Raw genomic sequence first — 17,882 nt, 5'->3', positions numbered from 1 at the left:
ATAGCACTTCACACACGGTATGAAGAATATGGTCGTGATGAAGAATAAAGTCTTTCGTAGCAACGTCTGCAAAGATGATGGAGCACAGTATCCGGACGGAGAACTCAAACAAAATTTACTTCAAATATTCGCCAGAAGACATCCTAAGTAATTTATGCTCGTAACTGAATCTCAATGAAAATAACTAATTGAAAAGATAGCACATTCAGCTGAAAACACGGAGTTACTCGAAATATTAACTTACGAAGGTTATTTTGGAAACGGGCTAAGACCCTTGTTTTTCTTTTTTTTCTCGTCACTGAGCGATAGAGGGCGATATAAATGGCGGTTAGGCCGGCTGCCGCTAAAATTCCGTGGGTGCTAGAAACAACTATCTAACGCGTACTTAATAGCTATTATTCGCTCCTAACCACAAATTTATAACATTAAATTCTTGTAATAAACTTTGCAATTCATTATTTGATTTCGTTTTGTAAACTGGTCGGAAATTTCTTAAGCGATCGTTGATGTTGAAGTATGAACAAGAAATGGGAATTTTATGGTGGTATAATTATTTAACGATCTTTCAAAGCATAAATGGATAACAAAAAGCCTTTTCTATGAATAATACCGAGAATAACCACCAAAAACATTTAACCCTACACTGCATGGTGTGCCATATATGGCACAGCTTATTTAATGGCTTGCACTGCGGGAATTATTCTAGATACTGGCTTGAAATTTTCAAGCCCTATTGCCTGTAGTCTGCTGAAAATCATGAAGTCCAATGGCTACCGCTACTTTGCAGCACCATTGTTTCATGTACTCATATCTATGTGAATGCGTCAAAATTTTTTTTTGCAATTTTTTAACATTTTTACTTTCTTATAAATTGTAGTTCTAGCAAACACAGGCAGCCAAAATAATTTAATTATTGATAAGATATGTGTATACTATATTTCTGGTAGTTTTAATAGCACCAAAGTATTTGTTTGATGCGTAAAAGTTCTTATAAGTATCTGTGCCTGATATGGCACACCATGCAGTGGTGGTCCTTTTTAGTTTTCGAGTGATTTCTTCGTCACTGGCCTAATGATATGTAGGTATGCTACCTTTTTGTTCGATAGTGACGGTCTGATACCAGCACCGTGATTTAGTGCACTTCGTTGCATAGCTGTGAAATATATGTTCTGCATAGTTTTTGCTTTATTTTCCCATTGAAGAGTACTTCCTGTGGGTACAAGTAGCCGAAGCATATAAGTGAGGTTCCTCAGTGAATACTGAAATAATGTTGATTTGAATTATTCAAAAGTAATTTTTTCATGCATGGGCAATTATTATAACAGTGAGTGCACATATTTGTTGCCATTTAATTTTGAAAATTTTTCGGATGGGCGAGGCTTACATGGACCTGCCAAAGTTGGTTTTTTTCATGGTACCAGTGGGCTATACCTATATTATGTTACTCTTCCAACTCCATTATGGATAACAGTACTAATTTTTCCTATCCTACCCCTCCAATGTGTAACGCTGCCTCTAAAAATTAAATCAGTTCAAATATCTTTGAACGACATTCCCATTACATCGATGACCCCTGTGACGTCACCAGATAGCTATTTCATCTGCGAGATGGATAAAAAGAAGTAAATTTTGTGGCATAATTCATCGTAACATTGTAGATGCAGTGGTTCAGTTACATTGAATTAAAATAGAAGATTGGCCAACATGAAACACTCCTTTCACCTTTTTGTGTTCAATTTTACGGTATTTATTACGCTTGGCGAGCAAAAAACTTAAACAGGTGCATTGTAAATGCTATGTAACTTTTAGTTGATCCCATCTCTCCATAGGTTTTTAGATGACGTCCTCCCCCAAGGTTGTATCCAATGCCTTCAAGGTTATTTGATAATATTGCTGATGCAAGTATTTTTTACAGAATCAATTACAAATTGATACAGCAGCTATTGTTGATGATTTAGCAATCCCTAAAGATAGCGAGGATGGTTTATATTTCTCTAATGATGAGAAAACGTTTTGCTCTGAATCTGAACCAGATGTGACAGATGAACCGGATGTGAGGCATGAAGAGGTGCTGATAAATATGCCATCAACATCATCAAGTCCTTTGACTAAAAGAAGCGGTCTTTCCAAATACCGTAATATACTGTAAAAAAAGGGACGAAACCAATCGGCGTGCTGAAGAGCTTTATTTGGGTGCGAGTGCGAATGTAGTAGTGTGCCTCTGGAGTTATATTCCACAACATAAATACCATAAGGTGTTCTTTGACTACTAGCACATATCATTGCCCTTGGTAGTTTACGTAAACAAATGAGGAATTGAATCACTGGGGACATTACGAAGAAACAGAGTACAATGTCGGAAGCTCTCTTTGGAAATAGATTTGAGAAAAAAGGGACGTGGAACTTTAGAAAAATGTACCACGACAGAAGAGGGTGTAGATGTGTCAGCTGTGCAATAGATTTCACTCTGCCCTCAAATTCATTGGCCAGATGTCACTCAATCAAGTCAAAACAAAAGAAAACAAACAAAAAAAACAAAAAGACACGAGAAAAAGAAAACATACTGCCCAAAAATGATTATGATATATAACCATCACATGGGAGGAGTAGATCTCCTAGACAGCATAATAGGGAGATTAAAATGTAATAAAAAAGTGGTACTTTCGCCTATTCTACCACCTTCTTGATGTCATTGTGATCAACTCACGGCTATTATATGGATGAATGTTCATTCATAAGCACATCGCAAAATACACATCTCTAGCAGACTTCAGAACTGAGCTGAGGATTACTCTGTGCAAAGGGGCAAGAAAATAACTTTTTGCCGGGGTCCTCCCTAGGTCACCATTCCTGACATTGCTTGCTCAGAAAAGCAAGAGGGAAAAGGCAGTAATCCTCCATCCAAAGATGGAAAAAAATGCTGAAGTTATGCAATCCGCAGCACAACAATACGCCATCAGTGCTCTTCATCATAGCGAGGGTGTAGAAGGGCCCATTATTTGGATTGCGGGGTGCATAATATGCAGGAGTTTTCTGGTACATACTTCCCGTTACTAATATCTCGAAAAGTATTGAGCGTTGGTAGCGGAACAAAAACTGCATCTCATGGGTAACCATTTCCTATCACCTACCCAAATTTGAACGAGATCTGGTGGTGACACTTGAATGACTTCCTTTGCAAGTCAAGTCGTACACTATTTGTATAATTTCTCTCCTTTACTAACAATTACTGAGTGATCAGGGCCGGCGGCAATTAGAGACAGGTGGGGATATTCGCCTGGTGGCCTGGATCACAAATCGATTAAATGATAAAATTGGCTGAAATCAAGTATAAAAACTTATATAAGGTACGTATGAAATAACCTGAAAGTGCCTATATCTCGTCTAAAGTGAGTAAGGGGTGGGATTTAGGATAGGAATTAGTGGCTCACATGCATCAGTAATCCAGGGGCCCATGAAAGCCATCACCGGGCATATATGCCATCATTTAGTCTTTTAAAGAGGTAATCTGTGCTTTACATAGGTTTTTGAAAGCACTAATAAAATTGGGTGACCACTGCATGGTGTGCCATATATGGAACGGCTACTATTTTGCAACTTTAGTACTCAAAATTTTGGAAAAAAATTTTTTCATTATTTTTTCCATGAACATAAGCTTAATGTACGTACCTATGATTTATTTCATCAATTTTGAAAAAATCATGCAGTGAAGGGTTAAATAGGACCGTTAAAGACAAAAAAGGGCGGTAGAAACAAAAGCGAACATTTTTTCGTGACTTATGAAAAAGGTTTGAAATAACGAAACTCGATTTTAAGAAGTGCCAATTTTCCGGTCCCACTGACTTCGTAATATCAAGAGTTTACTGTACATATATGCAAGCCAGGAGAGCTATGAAAAAGATAAACGGAGACACTCACTAGTTCACCGAAAATTTGACTACAGCTATTATTTACTGTCTAATCTTAGCCACTAACTAAATACCAATTTAATGGAACTAGTATAAATTCATGGTTTCTACACTTTGATCTCACCTCATTTTCACATTTATGTCTATTTTTCCACCGAACCGAGCTAATAATGGCTGGAAAACCTAAAAAGAGAATGATAATCACATCAAAACAAAATCAAACCATAATTTTAGTACTATTCTATGGAAACTGCAGATTGCATGAAAACAATCTGAAAGCATTTCTACAAATTTCGAACAAGTAATTATACCACACAAATTCGACTGACACACTACTGCATGACGGAATGACTTCATAGGACACATCTCGAGGCATGATGCTCTTATGAAGACAATCATCGAGGGACAAGTAGATGGCAAGAACGGAAAAGGAAGACCTCAGACAAAATATATGGAACAGATAAAGAAGGACGTGAAAGAGAAGAAACATGTAGGTGTGAAAAGATTAGCTGATAAGAGAATTGAATGGAGAGTTACGTCAAACCAATCTTAGGATTGTTGACCAGTGATGATGACACTACTGTTATGTAAACAACTATTAATCCAATCCTAAGCTACACTGAATGATGAGAGTCAAAATACAATGAAGACTTGCTCCTCAACAAGCTAATCCTTGAACAAAGCATCACATCAACATTAATAAGCAGTTTAAATATCAAAAATATATTTTTACCAAGGTATGGGAGGGCATTTTGCAAATCAGTGAAGCCTGGCATTAGCCATGAGGGCTACCATTGTCACCTAAGGATTCCTAGGCATTATAGAATTTGAATTATATCCCAATAACTGAACATTTTGTACAATAAATTTGACACTTTCCAAAGAATAGGTTGAGGGTACCAACTCTTGCGACACACCAATAGAACATATTCAAGCATGCTTATCCAAGAATGGTAACAGTCAAACGCACTGCCATTGAGAGGTAATTCACATGCCTACCCAGTGGTGGAAACTACAAAGTTATTGTCTGTCTACAGGACACTGAAAACCTAATGAATTTCAAAAAAAGGTAAAATATACATATTCCTCAAAAGAGAATTGTTTATGTACAGATATATGTGCTAGCAATGCCAATCTAGCAGTGCCAGTACTCATATCAATTCCGTTAACAGATTACTATGCAACAATAAGACACCTTACTACACTATAAGGCAATGTGCAAGGAGAGATTTGTTGCTTAACAGTCAATGTTTGTGAATATAAGATCAGAAAAGGAGAAATAGAACATGGTCACAGGATATGAAACACCATCCACAGAAGAAACCAACTACAGATCCCTACGTATTCAACATTTCTGCCTTTCTGCAAAAGTAAATATAGACTGAATAATGTGTAAAATGTTTGGTTTAATTTTTCGAGCTACATCCATACCGAATTATGCATTGGCTTTTTGGACATACACAATATCATTGAGAAACTGCATCTCCAAGCATTGCCATCATCACTGTTCCTTTTTGGAAAGGGTGTGTTTCAATATCCTTTGGCTATTTTTGTACCCTTCATCTGTCATGTATACCTACATGGAGAGGAAAGGCCCCTTACTGCAAAGAATGGGACTTTGGGTTAGATAGCCTTGCTCTTCCCCAGCAAACAATAGGCTGGCTCACTCCCTCCCTACTCCAAAGGAGTCACTGATTTTTTCCTTGGGTCGGAGTCTTAGTAGTAGAGTAGATACCGCACCAACCTTTTTTTCACAAGAAAGAGAACTGTTTTTGGTGACTTGTATAAGCAGCCAAGTTCCCAAGTATGTAGCGAGAGACTTGTGGATTGGGTCCACTCTTCGGAGTGTGGAGTTGGTACAAATGGGACACATGTTCACAACTAGCCATTTCCTTTCTGTTCACAAATGCATCTCCGCATGTAAATAGCACAATCAGTGGCATCACAAGTCAGAAACCATTCATTCAGGCCAACCCTAATTTGACAAACATACTGGGATTTCCCTCCCAGTCGAACGAAAAATAATTTATTCATAAACACTACTAAGAGACACTAAATATTCATGGATAAAAGGTAACAAGAAATTAATGCTGCTTTATATCAGCAGAGATCAGAAAAATGAATCATTGTATGCATAAAATATTATAACAAAAAAGGGTAATTGATAAATAAGAAAAATATAAAAATTTGAAACTTAAAACAAAACATTTCCTAAATTCATCGCCTTTCAACTTATAATTCACTCTTGGAAATATAATATCAGGAATGGTTTAAAAAACAAACTTCAAAAAATTGTTACAAGTTAATAATGTAAAATTACTGTTAGTGCCTCAGCTTTCTACCCCTGCCAGACCAGAGTGCCATCAATAGATGATGGCAAAAAATTCTTAAATAATAGAATTTTCAGCATAATGACTTACTTTGATCATAACACTTTTAAGCCGAATTGATGAAAAAATTAGATCTCAGCAAAGCTAAAATTTTTAATTTTGAGCTGAACATGTTAAAAATACACTACTCTAAGATATTTTCATATTCTCATCATATTCTTTCGAAGGTGACACCATTTTTGCATTAATATATTAACATTTCCACTTGATTTTGATGAACAAAGGATTGAGGCAGGCAAAGGCAAGAAAGGAACATTTTTCAGGAGGGTGACAGTTTCATTCTTTGTCAAGAGATATGAAAGTGCGTCACATGAGATCGGTCAGGAACTCACACTCTGCTGAATGCGTAGAGAGTGGTTGCACCCTCAGTCGTACCTTCCAAGGTGGATGGAAGTTCGACGTGAGAAATGAATCCCTCGTTGAAGGAAGTTTCATCTCGCTGTAGGGGGTCTTGGAAACGTAGCTTTTTCCTCCAGCGATGAGCTTCCCATGTTTCTTGAAACTGCCCCAAAATAGACGGTTTGAATCAACGTCGACAGCTGCAACCTCAGTCTCCCCACCTTGGCTATAAGTTATGGATACCATGACCTTCATTCTGAGACAGATTCTTCTCAAATAATCACCTCTCTTCTCTTCCTGCTCATCGTATTTATTCGGAAACAGCACTGCTGACCTCTAGGATGACATTTGGCCCGCCTCACCCGCTTGAAGGTCTGACAAAACAGCTTCAGGGCTTGGCAGTCATTGAGATATGGGATGTTGTGATGAAAGTGTGTGAAAGTAATACAGTGCAACCTCGTTATAACGACACCCCACGGTGCACTAATAAACACTCGCTATAGCGAATTGTCGCTTTACCGGAGGTGGAGCAAATAATAGCCAATATATCTGTTGCAAACAGATATACAGGAACAGGAGTGGTGCGGCGACAGATAAACATCTATCCGATAAACGTAAGCATAAATCCAGGCGAAAGGCGATGTTTTTTTGCATCACTAAATTCCCTTACTCAAATAACGACTAACTATTCAAACAATTTATAAGCGCCGCACTGAATAAAAATCATGCAAAGCATTGTTTCGTCAATCATTATATTTATCGAAAGACAGTTTACCACATAAATTTGAGACTGAGCACTTCATTAACTTCATTTCTAACAGATCGCTAGCAATTACAGAGGTTAAGGAGTCTTGATGAAATTCTTCCGACGGTGAAACCCTCGCTATGGCGAGAGTCAACACCGAAAGGGTCTCGTAAAAACGAATTTTTTAACACGCTTATTATAGGGTCAATTGACGGTGCATCGGCTATCTCTCGTAATAGCGGGGGTGTCGCTATATCCCGCACTCGCTTTAACGAGGTTCCACTGTATATAATTTTTATGGAAGTGTCATAAAAATTATATATTAATATATCCCCATTATTCTGCATAATTGATCCTAGGGATCCCATCAATCATTAAGTGGTCAAATCCACGCGGCATGAATAATAGTTTTAGAAAATGTTGATAGTGTAATGTTGAGAAATGAAAAAGGTAACTGAAATATAAAGAATAAATTTAAAACTTAGTTCAACGAGGAACAGAAATTAAGAGGAAAAGTAACAAAGTATGGTTTTACTCAATATTATAATGCTTGAAGATAATATGTATCTGTCTCTCACTGATGATGAATGAAAACTAACAGAAAAACTCTCAATGAAAGAGATATAAACACAATGCACAATGACTTGATGCGGAGTCTATGTAGTAGAGAAGTAGTCTGTGTAGAGAACTGTGTGGAGAAAACACCTATGCACATCTTAATACATGGAATTGAACCAAGGTAAATGAGATAGCAACCCTTTCACTATTTCATCATCACTAGCAGTGCATGTATAGAGTCTCATGCATTCATGATAGGATTAAATATGGGAAGGGCATGGCAGAAATTAACCGCACATTAAATTCTTTCCACAACTAACAAGGTCGACTGAAAGTGAAAGGGAATTGGGAAAATAAGGTCGATAGATCTATGCGGGAAGGGTGTTGTGAAAGTTACTCATACGTCTATGGAAGACTTGATGATTATACAAATACATTTCCTTCCACGACTAACAAGACCTAGGAGAAAGTGAGACATGATGTCGATTCGCTCACGATCATAGAGACTTCATGGATAAAGCATCTCCTTCAAGTACCTATCGAAGCTATTTTTCCTTGTAAAACGCATGGAGGTGATAGATATTTGTATTAAATTATTGTTAATAAAACTTTAATGCGTAAAAGGTGATACAGTGAAGGATAAGAGTTCTCCGAACGACCATTGCCTCCATAAATTGATTGAGGGGGGTGGGGGGTACTCCCCAACTATATGGTAAGTTTAAATTAGCGTTGAAAGTTATAATAATCATTTGTTTGACCTTAAACTCTCATTTCTACCCTACTAAGAAAAGCGAAAACGAATATATAACGAGAACCATATGAATGTTATCATCATCCTCATCTTACTCATTTTCATTTAAAAAAACTTTTCATCATCACACTCAATTTTTTCATCTGACTTCTTTATGAAAGAGACCTAACTTATTGTGATTGTAAAATGACAGGTCTACTTTCAGGTTTAATTACTCAAGAACTACAGTAAAGATGGGTAAAAGTCCACAGAATGCAAGAATTAACTTTTCTAAAGTCTTAAAATAAAGCAGAACCTTGTTGTACATGAGTTTTCCAGGTAAAAATTAAAAAGTTTCACGATTTTTGTCAAGTATTGACTGACAGGGATTTGAAATTTATGTTCTAGAATTTAGAACCGGTGAATGTTGAATTTTTACCAAAAATGGATTACTTTTTGGATATGAGCAACATTCCAAGTAATGCAACCACAATATTTAAAAAATTAGATCTTACCATTTGCATGTAGTCAATGGGTGGTGCTAAATCAGCATTTGTCGCACCCCTGAGGTTTAAAGTCACGGGGCCATTGGCGTACAAGGCAACTGGAACAGCAACTTGCATGAGTAGTGCAATACTCCTGAGGAAGGAAGAGAGTGAAGTTATTACAGCCCATAAATTGTATTCATAGACATTTTTAAAATTAATGTTTTAATTAAGGGGGTACGATTAAGAAGGGCACTTTCATCGTCAATCAAATATTCTCTCTGTTGTATATCAATTTTCACTTATGTTGCTAGGTATCTCAGGTAACTAGGCTATTGGTACCTAATTTGTTCGTGGTTTTTGTCCTGATTGTTATGCCAAGGAGGCTGATTTGTGTGTCATAATTAATATCCATACACAGTTGTAATTGATAAATATGGAGTTATCTCCATTACAATAACTCAGATTCCTTGATTTACAACACACTCTATAAGTGATACAAAGAAAGCATTACAAAAGTATCCCTTTTTACATCTTCATGAGATAATTCATGCAGCTGGCTGTAAAAGGGTTCATGTTGGCCACCTCATGGCCACTAAACCAGGCCATGCAAAAAAATAAACTCATGTAGGCCTCAGATCGTAGGCAGCTACACAAAATTTTTCCCATTGTATCCAAATATCTCAATCATATATTTTTAACATGAGCAACACCATAAGATTTGAACATCTTTCCCAAATGAAGCCGGATCAGACACAAGTCTTGTCAGATATATATAAGTTTTTGACCTCTAAATTGAGGCCACAGCAAGTTTAGGTCACCCATCATCACTATAATTAGCCTGTTGATTGAATAAAATCAATAATAACGAATTTATGAAGATTTGGTACAATCATTAGGTGTACATACATCCAACAAATTGTTAGGAAAGTACATAATTACCAATAATTGCACTAAAAACGCAATTGAAAATTAGTGAGCCAACTCAAATGTTCCCGAGGGTTTGATTACTACATTTATGACATCTAAATACTTTAAAACCATCTTTGTCCACTGTATTGCGCGAAATATAATCTTTTACTAGCAGGTAATTCAATTTAAAATCAACATTCCCAATTTATCTCACCATTTTCGATTGTGCTAAAATCTAAAACGGTTAGGTAAATTGAGCATGACCCTAGAGCGATTTGAAAACGTTGTGGTCACAATGTTTTCACCGGAATTTTGGAAAATTTCATAGCCATGGATATATATAAAGTATTTACCCAGCCGTTTTAGGATCAGCTTTGTAATGGCCACCTTGTATTTTTCCAGGGTTGAAAGTTATCTCCGTTGAGCCAATTTCGCCTCCGATCAGCGTGCCACCGCATATATCTCGAACAAGCTGTAAGCCTATGATATAATGCAATAATCAGCTGAACAATTCACTGCACAACCGGCACACGTGGGCAAGAGTAATTACAAACCTGCAATGTGCTGAGGGCGCAGCCCTGGAGTGCTACGTCCAGCTCTTATATTGAAAACCCGTATTGGAATACCTTTGATAGCGCTTAACGAAACAGATATGCGAAGTATTTGACCACCCTGGAGAGTAAATAATGAAGAATATACAAACCGCAAAATAACGTGGGAGACATATCAACTGAACGTCCTTACTCCTTCTAAAACCCCTCCATCAATATCAACTCGATCAGGATGATCTGCCATTGCACGGTGTATATTTGATATACAAATTATCGGCACAAGACACAAAGAGAAGCCAAACAATTCACTTCATGCTGCACGCATCCCACACCAGCGAAAGCCTGTCTAAATGCCGGCATGCCGGATGCGAAGTGGCGGAAGTGGCAAAGTATATAGTGGATATTTGGGCCGAATTGCCGGTAGCCAGCCTTCGATGATGGCGATCGTAACGTGGGGACGTGGGTAACGTATCGTGTGGTGTCACCCCAAGATAATAATAGCAAATTTTGTATTTTGGGGAGTCTCCATTGGATGTAACAAATAGATATAGATTAAAAATCATAGACTACACAGCAATTTTACTCTATCTCCTAGGATGGTGCATGTGGCCATCGGTAACTATTACACCGTATTCGCAATTCAGGGCGCTACTCGTAATACCTGATGGTAGCGGGGTAGCGGCGTGGCGTAGCAGAAACATTAGAACACCGAAAAGCGTTGAATAAACGGAATAAACATAATCCGTGTTCCCCATGTGCTCCGTAAAATAATATTCGTGTTCGTTTGGTGCCAATCGCTTTGTATTGTTCGAAGAATTTATTTGTTGTACTTTGTGTTAATTAATTTTACGAAGGATGATAATCTTTTCTTTGTTCCTTGGTGAAGTGATGGGTTGATGAGCATCCTGGATTATTCTTGGACAGTAAGCTCATTGAGACATTCTTTCACAAACGTGTGAATTGTTACGACCGTTTTTATCATCTATCCATCATGCCGAAATCAAAGCGTGACCAAAAAGGTATGCTGAAGGTAATTCTGTTCTTAATGATGTATTATTTTCCTTGTGTTTATATACTACTGATGAAATATTTCCAGTTTCACTGACGAAGACGACGAAGAAAGGTTTTATTAAAAGGAAAGAGCTAGCCGAAGAAATCAGAAAGAACGCTGAGAAATATTCCTGCATTTTCACTTTTACTGTTCAAGGAATGAGGAATGACAAATTGAAGGATTTGAGACAAGAATGGCGTCCCAGTAGGTAAGCATTACCCTTACCTAGAAAATAGATTTTAACATTGAAGTTATATTTGCCCTACTGTATAATTCATTTATTTATAAATTTGCCTCGAATTAATCGCCATTCAATTAATGTCTTCTTGGCAATGTTTTCAATGCCTTTACCTCTTTTTGCATTTATAAAATAAGTAATGGCTCCTGGGCGTCGTATCTGCGTCCTTTCTTTTCAAAGTGTTCGTGGGTAGGGGTGAAGTCACTGTTGTGGCCCATTTCTGGTAGATATTTGGCGAACAATTACTTTTCTTTCCCATGGTGATGGCACATTGGTGCACAGCAATTTTCTTGAAAAACTGTGTTTACCCTATTGTAAATGTCACCCGTCCATCACGGTCAACACAATCCAGAAGATCCTCTCTGCTCTGCTTGAAATTCTTTGTCCTTGGGCTATACGGGTATGCTTCTGAGAGTTCTGTTGTTGTAGAATGCTGACCTTATTTTTTTGCTTCTGTAAGTGTTCGTTCCATTTTAAAGGGCAGTTTCCCGAGAAAAGCAATCCTACATCATTTTTGCAAACCATCTGAGGTGCTTTGTGTTTTCCCTTAGTTCCTTCTGAATCATTTTCTGCTGGAAGGGAATTCAATGAATAAAAGTCAAAATTCCAAAGTTCCACTTATCTATTCTTAGGAATCAGTGCTACTCCACATCATCGTCCACAAGTCCTCCCTACATCATATCCACCAAAGAGCAGCTCTCAAATCCATGATTCATGGGCATGCAACATACTCATGCCTGAAACTAATATTTTGAAAGAATTCCGGAACCATTTCCGTAAGCAATAGTTACTCCGAAAAATTAGTACACACCATTTTAGGCAGAAAAGGATTCCTACTCTAGAATTTTAAACCAACTTCTTGATTGTATGACTGAGAGAATCATTCAGGGGGCCAGGACCCAGGGGCCAATCATGGAATCTAACCGCCAGGAGTATTGATTGGTTGGTGATATGATACCCCTTGACGTTCAAATCAGTGGTATATACCACCCGAAAATAAGAAAGGGCCCGAATTAAGTCTTTTAAGCATAACACCTGCAATGGCAGACATATCTCCAACCTTGAGAAATATGATAGTTCTAAAAAAAAAGGCTATTCAATGAATAATGGAACAAGAAAGGAACTTTCACTTGCTAACACTTGGCGAAAACTTTTTAAATTATTTGCCTGCTTTTAATCATTATTATTAGAGGTTTCTATAATAAATCTATCAGGGTTCTGATCTATCTACTATAGTGTATTTTCAGCCTAGTTACTGTGGATTGTATGCATTTGTTTTTTTGTATCATGCGCTATATTGGCCTGGATGGTGCTTTAGGATCATTAGTCCTGTTTGATTACCATATTCTACAATGTAAATATTTAGCTTGCTTAGTTTTATAGTAGAGAATTCATTAATGTTTTACCATGTGGTGATAGCGTAATGAGGTTGCTTGATCATAGTGAAAGAAGAAAGGCTTCTTTAATTCAAAACTCTGCCCAACTACCTATATAATCTCACTGCTATCCAATGTTTTCCGTCATCATTTCTGACTTTGCTAGGGAAGTACTTTGGTCGTATAAGTTCTCTTCCAAACCCCTTAATGTAACTCTTTTTAGGTATTATATTATCAAATTATATATATTCATTTATTTTTCATTTTTATTTCTGTGATGATTCAGGTTTTACTTCGGGAAGAACAAAGTGATGGTCTATGGTTTGGGAAAGGATCCAAGTTCAGAAACTCAGAAAAATCTACATTTATTGGCCAAACAGCTCAAAGGACAGTGTGGTCTACTCTTCACTGATACCCCAAAGAAAGAGGTTATAGAGTAAGTTTTTATTTTGGTAGATATTTTCATAATTAAAACAATGGATTTACTTAAACAATTTCACTTTACAATGAATTCACGTATATATGAATTCAATGTATGCATTGAACCTAAAAAAAAAAGAGCAGATTTTGTGCACTAAATTTCAGTAAAGCTCATATAAATTTGAAGTATTATTAATTTATATGAGTCAGTAGATTGTCACATATTTTAGCCCTATGCACTATGGTTTTCTGGTCCATTACATGTGTGTGTAAGTATTTTAAAACCTATCTGATTGACAAAGCAACTTCATTATATTGCGGAATTCACTTTATAGAAAAAATACAGACCTGTGGAAAAAATTGACTTCTTTTAGAAATGGTTGTCAGTGTTTGCATTTCTCAGTTATTTTTAGTGATGAATATGGATTTGTAGAAATGCATGAAGAAATGTAATGACAGAATATAATTTTTAATAAAAGATGTTATTCTTTGAAGTTAGGCGGTGAAACTTAAACTTTAAATTTTATTATTTGCAGGTGGTTCAAAGATTATCATGAAATTAGCAAGACCAGGGCTGGTGATGTTGCAACAGAAACTGTAATACTGAAGGAAGGTCCATGTCCAAAAATTGTTGCTTCACAAGAAGATATGATGAGAAAACTGGGCTTACCTATCACTTTGAAAAGAGGTATTTCTTACTTTGGTATTACTTACTAATGGCATAGCCCATATTTTGTCAAGGACAGTTCGTATTATTATTTTGAAGAGTATAGTGTCATGGAGGTGAAGAGTGACAATAATGATTTCCCTATGTCTGTGTGAACCTATTGTAGCCGGAAAAATGTCTGCCCGCTTATACTAGCAATCCCTTTAGTTGCCATAGAAGTTATTCACATTGGCCGAATTATGTATAATTCACCTATTATTTGGTAAACATCGAAATCTCTACTATATGACTTCAGTTTTTAATATCTTCAACTTCAATAATGTTCAACGTCAGAGTAAATTGTTCATTTTCATTTTAAATTAGGCTTTCTACTCAAAGTGCGCAAAAATCTGCTGTAGGAATTAATATTAATACCTATTCACTTGGTATTTATCCTGATCAATAAGGTGTGTATCTGAATATAGTCCCCCCTTTTTCTCCAAAGATGCCCCTGGAAAAAGTAAAGACGGGGCTATATTCAAGCATATTTTTTAATTTTTTCCCAAAACTGAGGCCTCAAAATTAGGGGGGGACTATAATCGGAGAAATACTGTAATTAGGGATTCCTAAATAGTTTGTAAGCCTTGATCTCATACGAGTATTCTAGGAAGTTTTTCTGAACTATGCTACGTTTTGTTTTGCATCATATCTTTGGTTCTCTTTGAGGAATTGGATATCTTTCTATGAAGCAATCATGGTTACGTGTTATGGTGGGATAGAGAATGGGATTGTGAATTGCTCCCTTGATTTCTGGGTTATTACCTCGTTGATTCATGTCTAATAATAACCATTTTACCAGCATTCCCCCAGCATCAGGTAATAAGTGGATTTTGATGTACCGCTTTCATAGGGAATATGAATTATCACTTTTGGAGTATACATTTTTTGTCTCTTTTTTTTTAGGTGTCATCACGCTTCTCAGTGACTTCACAGTATGTGAGAAGGGGGACATTCTAACACCAGAGCGTAGTCGAATACTGGTTTGTATGATAAATTATATTGCTTTTATTGATCTCTGATATCCAAGGAAAATATCTACACGTTAAATACTTGGCTTGCCTGAAAAATAAATTGTGTTTGGCACAAAAAACACTTAGAAACTAGGGATGGACAGTTGCAGATCGAATCCTTGATTTCAGGTGTCGGTTCTTCAGATATTTTCGGATCCAAATACTTTTTTAAATGCCTGCTATTAAATGAAGTAATTATTCGTTTCGACAGGGTACGTACAATTAAAGGAATGCAATTTTAACTCATACACATTTTCCTCGCTCACGTTTCCCCCAAATTTTGTCACTCTCATTTCCTGAATTTTGTCACTTGTGTTCCAGTCGTAGAAGCTTCAGTTGTGGTGAGATGGATTTAGCACTTCCTTGCGATGTCATTATGCATGCACATGGTATACATTGAGTTATCGCTATCCAAATAAAAATGTTTCCACACTTTGGAAGACACCTTTTTAAGTATAGTTTTTCATTAAATTAAATTGCCACACTTAAGAGCGAAACAGACATCAACCGCAGCAAACTTTAATCGAGAAAGGCGATCGCTCAGCGAGGGGTAGGGCAGCAGAAGCACGTAAGGGAGAATTGGAGGGGAAGGAATATGCACCCTCCGTCTTTCAAGAAACGAGGTTACAAATGAGGGAGCCAGGTGACCAACATGTCCCCCATCCAGTCGATGTATCAGGTGAAGGGCAATATCCACGGATATTTGGATCCGATGTATCTGATCAGACCATACCTAATGGAAACATTTTTTCAAGGCAAGATTTAATTTTAAAAGAAAGATCAGATCTTGCACTATTTCTCTACATAGTTGCCACATTTGTTTAGAAATTTGTCATGATAGGAAACCTACTTTTCTATGCTTTCTTCGTATAAATATGCAGCCATGGAAGACAAACGTTGCTAAACACTCTTCTTTGTATAATCATCTCAGTCATATCCCCCTCCTACACAATCACACTTTAAATTAAAGAATAAATCTTAATCAAAAGTTGCGATATCAGGGCTATATGGTGGGTGACCAAACTGTTCCCAACCAAATTGCTGAATGAGGTATTGAATGACACTCGTTGAATAGAGTCATGAGTTGTCAAGAAGTAACACAAACCCTTTTCTGAGCATTCCATGCCTTCTGTTTTGAATCAATTGCCTAAGTTTTCTTATTGCTACCTGATATTGTGATGAATAAAAGACCATTGCAAAAATCTCAGTCTTAGTCCATCATTACAATACATAAGACTCTCGTTATTACGAAGTCTTTAAAATATTTGGTTTTCCTAAATATACCTCAAAATTTTAGGGTATTTTAACGCATATGCATAACTTCTAATAATTAAAATGACTTTAAATATTTTTATCTTTCATTTATAAACAAAAATAAAGCAGATTAATTTGCAAATTTCTTGATGTATACTTAGAATAATTTTTCTTAAGGAAATGCAGGCAATAATGACCTTGGTCTAGGAAAAAGTGCAGAAATAGAATACCAAAGTGTGCCAAAAGTGATCCGTACGCAGTTAAGGTGCTATTTCAAATTTTCAAAAGGTGCGGCAAAATCCCTTATCGTGTAACTAAGGGTTAACATTCGTCTAAACTGGGATTTCTAAAACCAAAAAAATTGTACATCATGAATACACTAATGGTGGGTAACGAATCGCAATCAATGCCTTTCGTTTTCTTTGATGAAGGAAACTACCCTATTCATGATTTTAAATATTTTTTTTTCTTTTATGGAGGAAAATGATAGTGTTTTTATATTTCGGGGGCTCCTTGGCTATGCCACTGGGCGCAACTATCTCATCATTAGGTACACCCATCAGGTACCTGATGATGATGCCGTGGTATCAATACTAGTGTGTCGTACTAAATAAAAGTGTGGATTTAAACATAGTTTCTGATATTATTTTCTCAAAATGTTATTTTCTTATCGATGGTTCTCTTTGTTTGCAGAATATTCTGGAAATGTTTATGTCAGAGTTCAGGATTCACTTGGGTAGTGTTTGGACGAAGGATGGAAAATTTGAAATTCTCAACCCTGGGAAGGAATCAAAGCCTGCGAGTATAGGTAGAGCAAACGAGCCTGAGGAGGTTGAAATGGAAGATGAATCGTCAAATAGTGCCGATGATGATGTTGAATGTGATGAATGAGTGCTTATATGTGTGAAATTTGTGATATAAATAAAATGAGATATTTTTAACTTGCTTTTTTTTTATTGGATTATGAATTCATTTTTCTGGTAGCTATAACATGAACAATGTTTTTTGGAGCCAATTTGCAAAATATCATTGTGGGCCTCGATTACAGCAATCATTTAAGTCCAGTTGTTCAAAAAATTTTAAAAGAAATATACATTAATTCAGATTGCTAAATGATTTTGGCCCCTAAAATTTAATTTGTACTTGGTGGAAAAAGAAAAAAAGCTTGCATTAATAATGGGAAAAATTATATTACGTCAGTGAAGCTAA

At 36.5% G+C, this 17,882-nt stretch overlaps 2 protein-coding genes across 2 annotated transcripts in view; one reads left to right on the top strand and one right to left on the bottom strand.

The window, feature by feature from the left end:
- The window catches only part of LOC124162779 (RNA 3'-terminal phosphate cyclase), a 34,293-nt gene extending 23,305 nt beyond the window's left edge, over positions 1 to 10,988 (bottom strand). The window contains exons 1-5 of the mRNA XM_046539418.1: positions 10,812 to 10,988; positions 10,622 to 10,739; positions 10,421 to 10,547; positions 9,186 to 9,309; positions 4,033 to 4,091 (exon numbers count right to left, since the gene is read on the bottom strand). Of these exons, the coding sequence (XP_046395374.1) occupies positions 4,033 to 4,091; positions 9,186 to 9,309; positions 10,421 to 10,547; positions 10,622 to 10,739; positions 10,812 to 10,862 (479 nt within the window). The 5' untranslated portion in view covers positions 10,863 to 10,988. The remainder of the gene's footprint in view (positions 1 to 4,032; positions 4,092 to 9,185; positions 9,310 to 10,420; positions 10,548 to 10,621; positions 10,740 to 10,811) is intronic.
- Positions 10,989 to 11,344: 356 nt separating this feature from the next.
- On the top strand, positions 11,345 to 17,614 carry LOC124162790 (mRNA turnover protein 4 homolog). Its single transcript, XM_046539431.1, has 6 exons — positions 11,345 to 11,637; positions 11,715 to 11,877; positions 13,570 to 13,719; positions 14,240 to 14,391; positions 15,313 to 15,389; positions 17,367 to 17,614. The coding sequence occupies exons 1-6, from the start codon at positions 11,610 to 11,612 to the stop codon at positions 17,562 to 17,564; spliced, it is 768 nt and encodes a 255-aa protein (XP_046395387.1). The 5' UTR covers positions 11,345 to 11,609; the 3' UTR covers positions 17,565 to 17,614.
- Positions 17,615 to 17,882: the final 268 nt, after the last annotated feature.

The sequence above is a fragment of the Ischnura elegans genome, chromosome 1 (genome assembly GCF_921293095.1).
Source record: "Ischnura elegans chromosome 1, ioIscEleg1.1, whole genome shotgun sequence".
NCBI classification, from domain to species: domain Eukaryota; kingdom Metazoa; phylum Arthropoda; class Insecta; order Odonata; family Coenagrionidae; genus Ischnura; species Ischnura elegans.
This window is presented reverse-complemented; position numbering and strand designations above follow the sequence as displayed.

Bases quoted from the DNA above. Each gene is read 5' to 3' on its own strand.
- LOC124162790 (XM_046539431.1), top strand. From the start codon at position 11,610: ATGCCGAAATCAAAGCGTGACCAAAAAG. The intron at 14,392-15,312 runs GTATTTCTTACT...CTTTTTTTTTAG, and splicing joins ACCTATCACTTTGAAAAGAG to GTGTCATCACGCTTCTCAGT. The intron at 15,390-17,366 runs GTTTGTATGATA...CTTTGTTTGCAG, and splicing joins CAGAGCGTAGTCGAATACTG to AATATTCTGGAAATGTTTAT.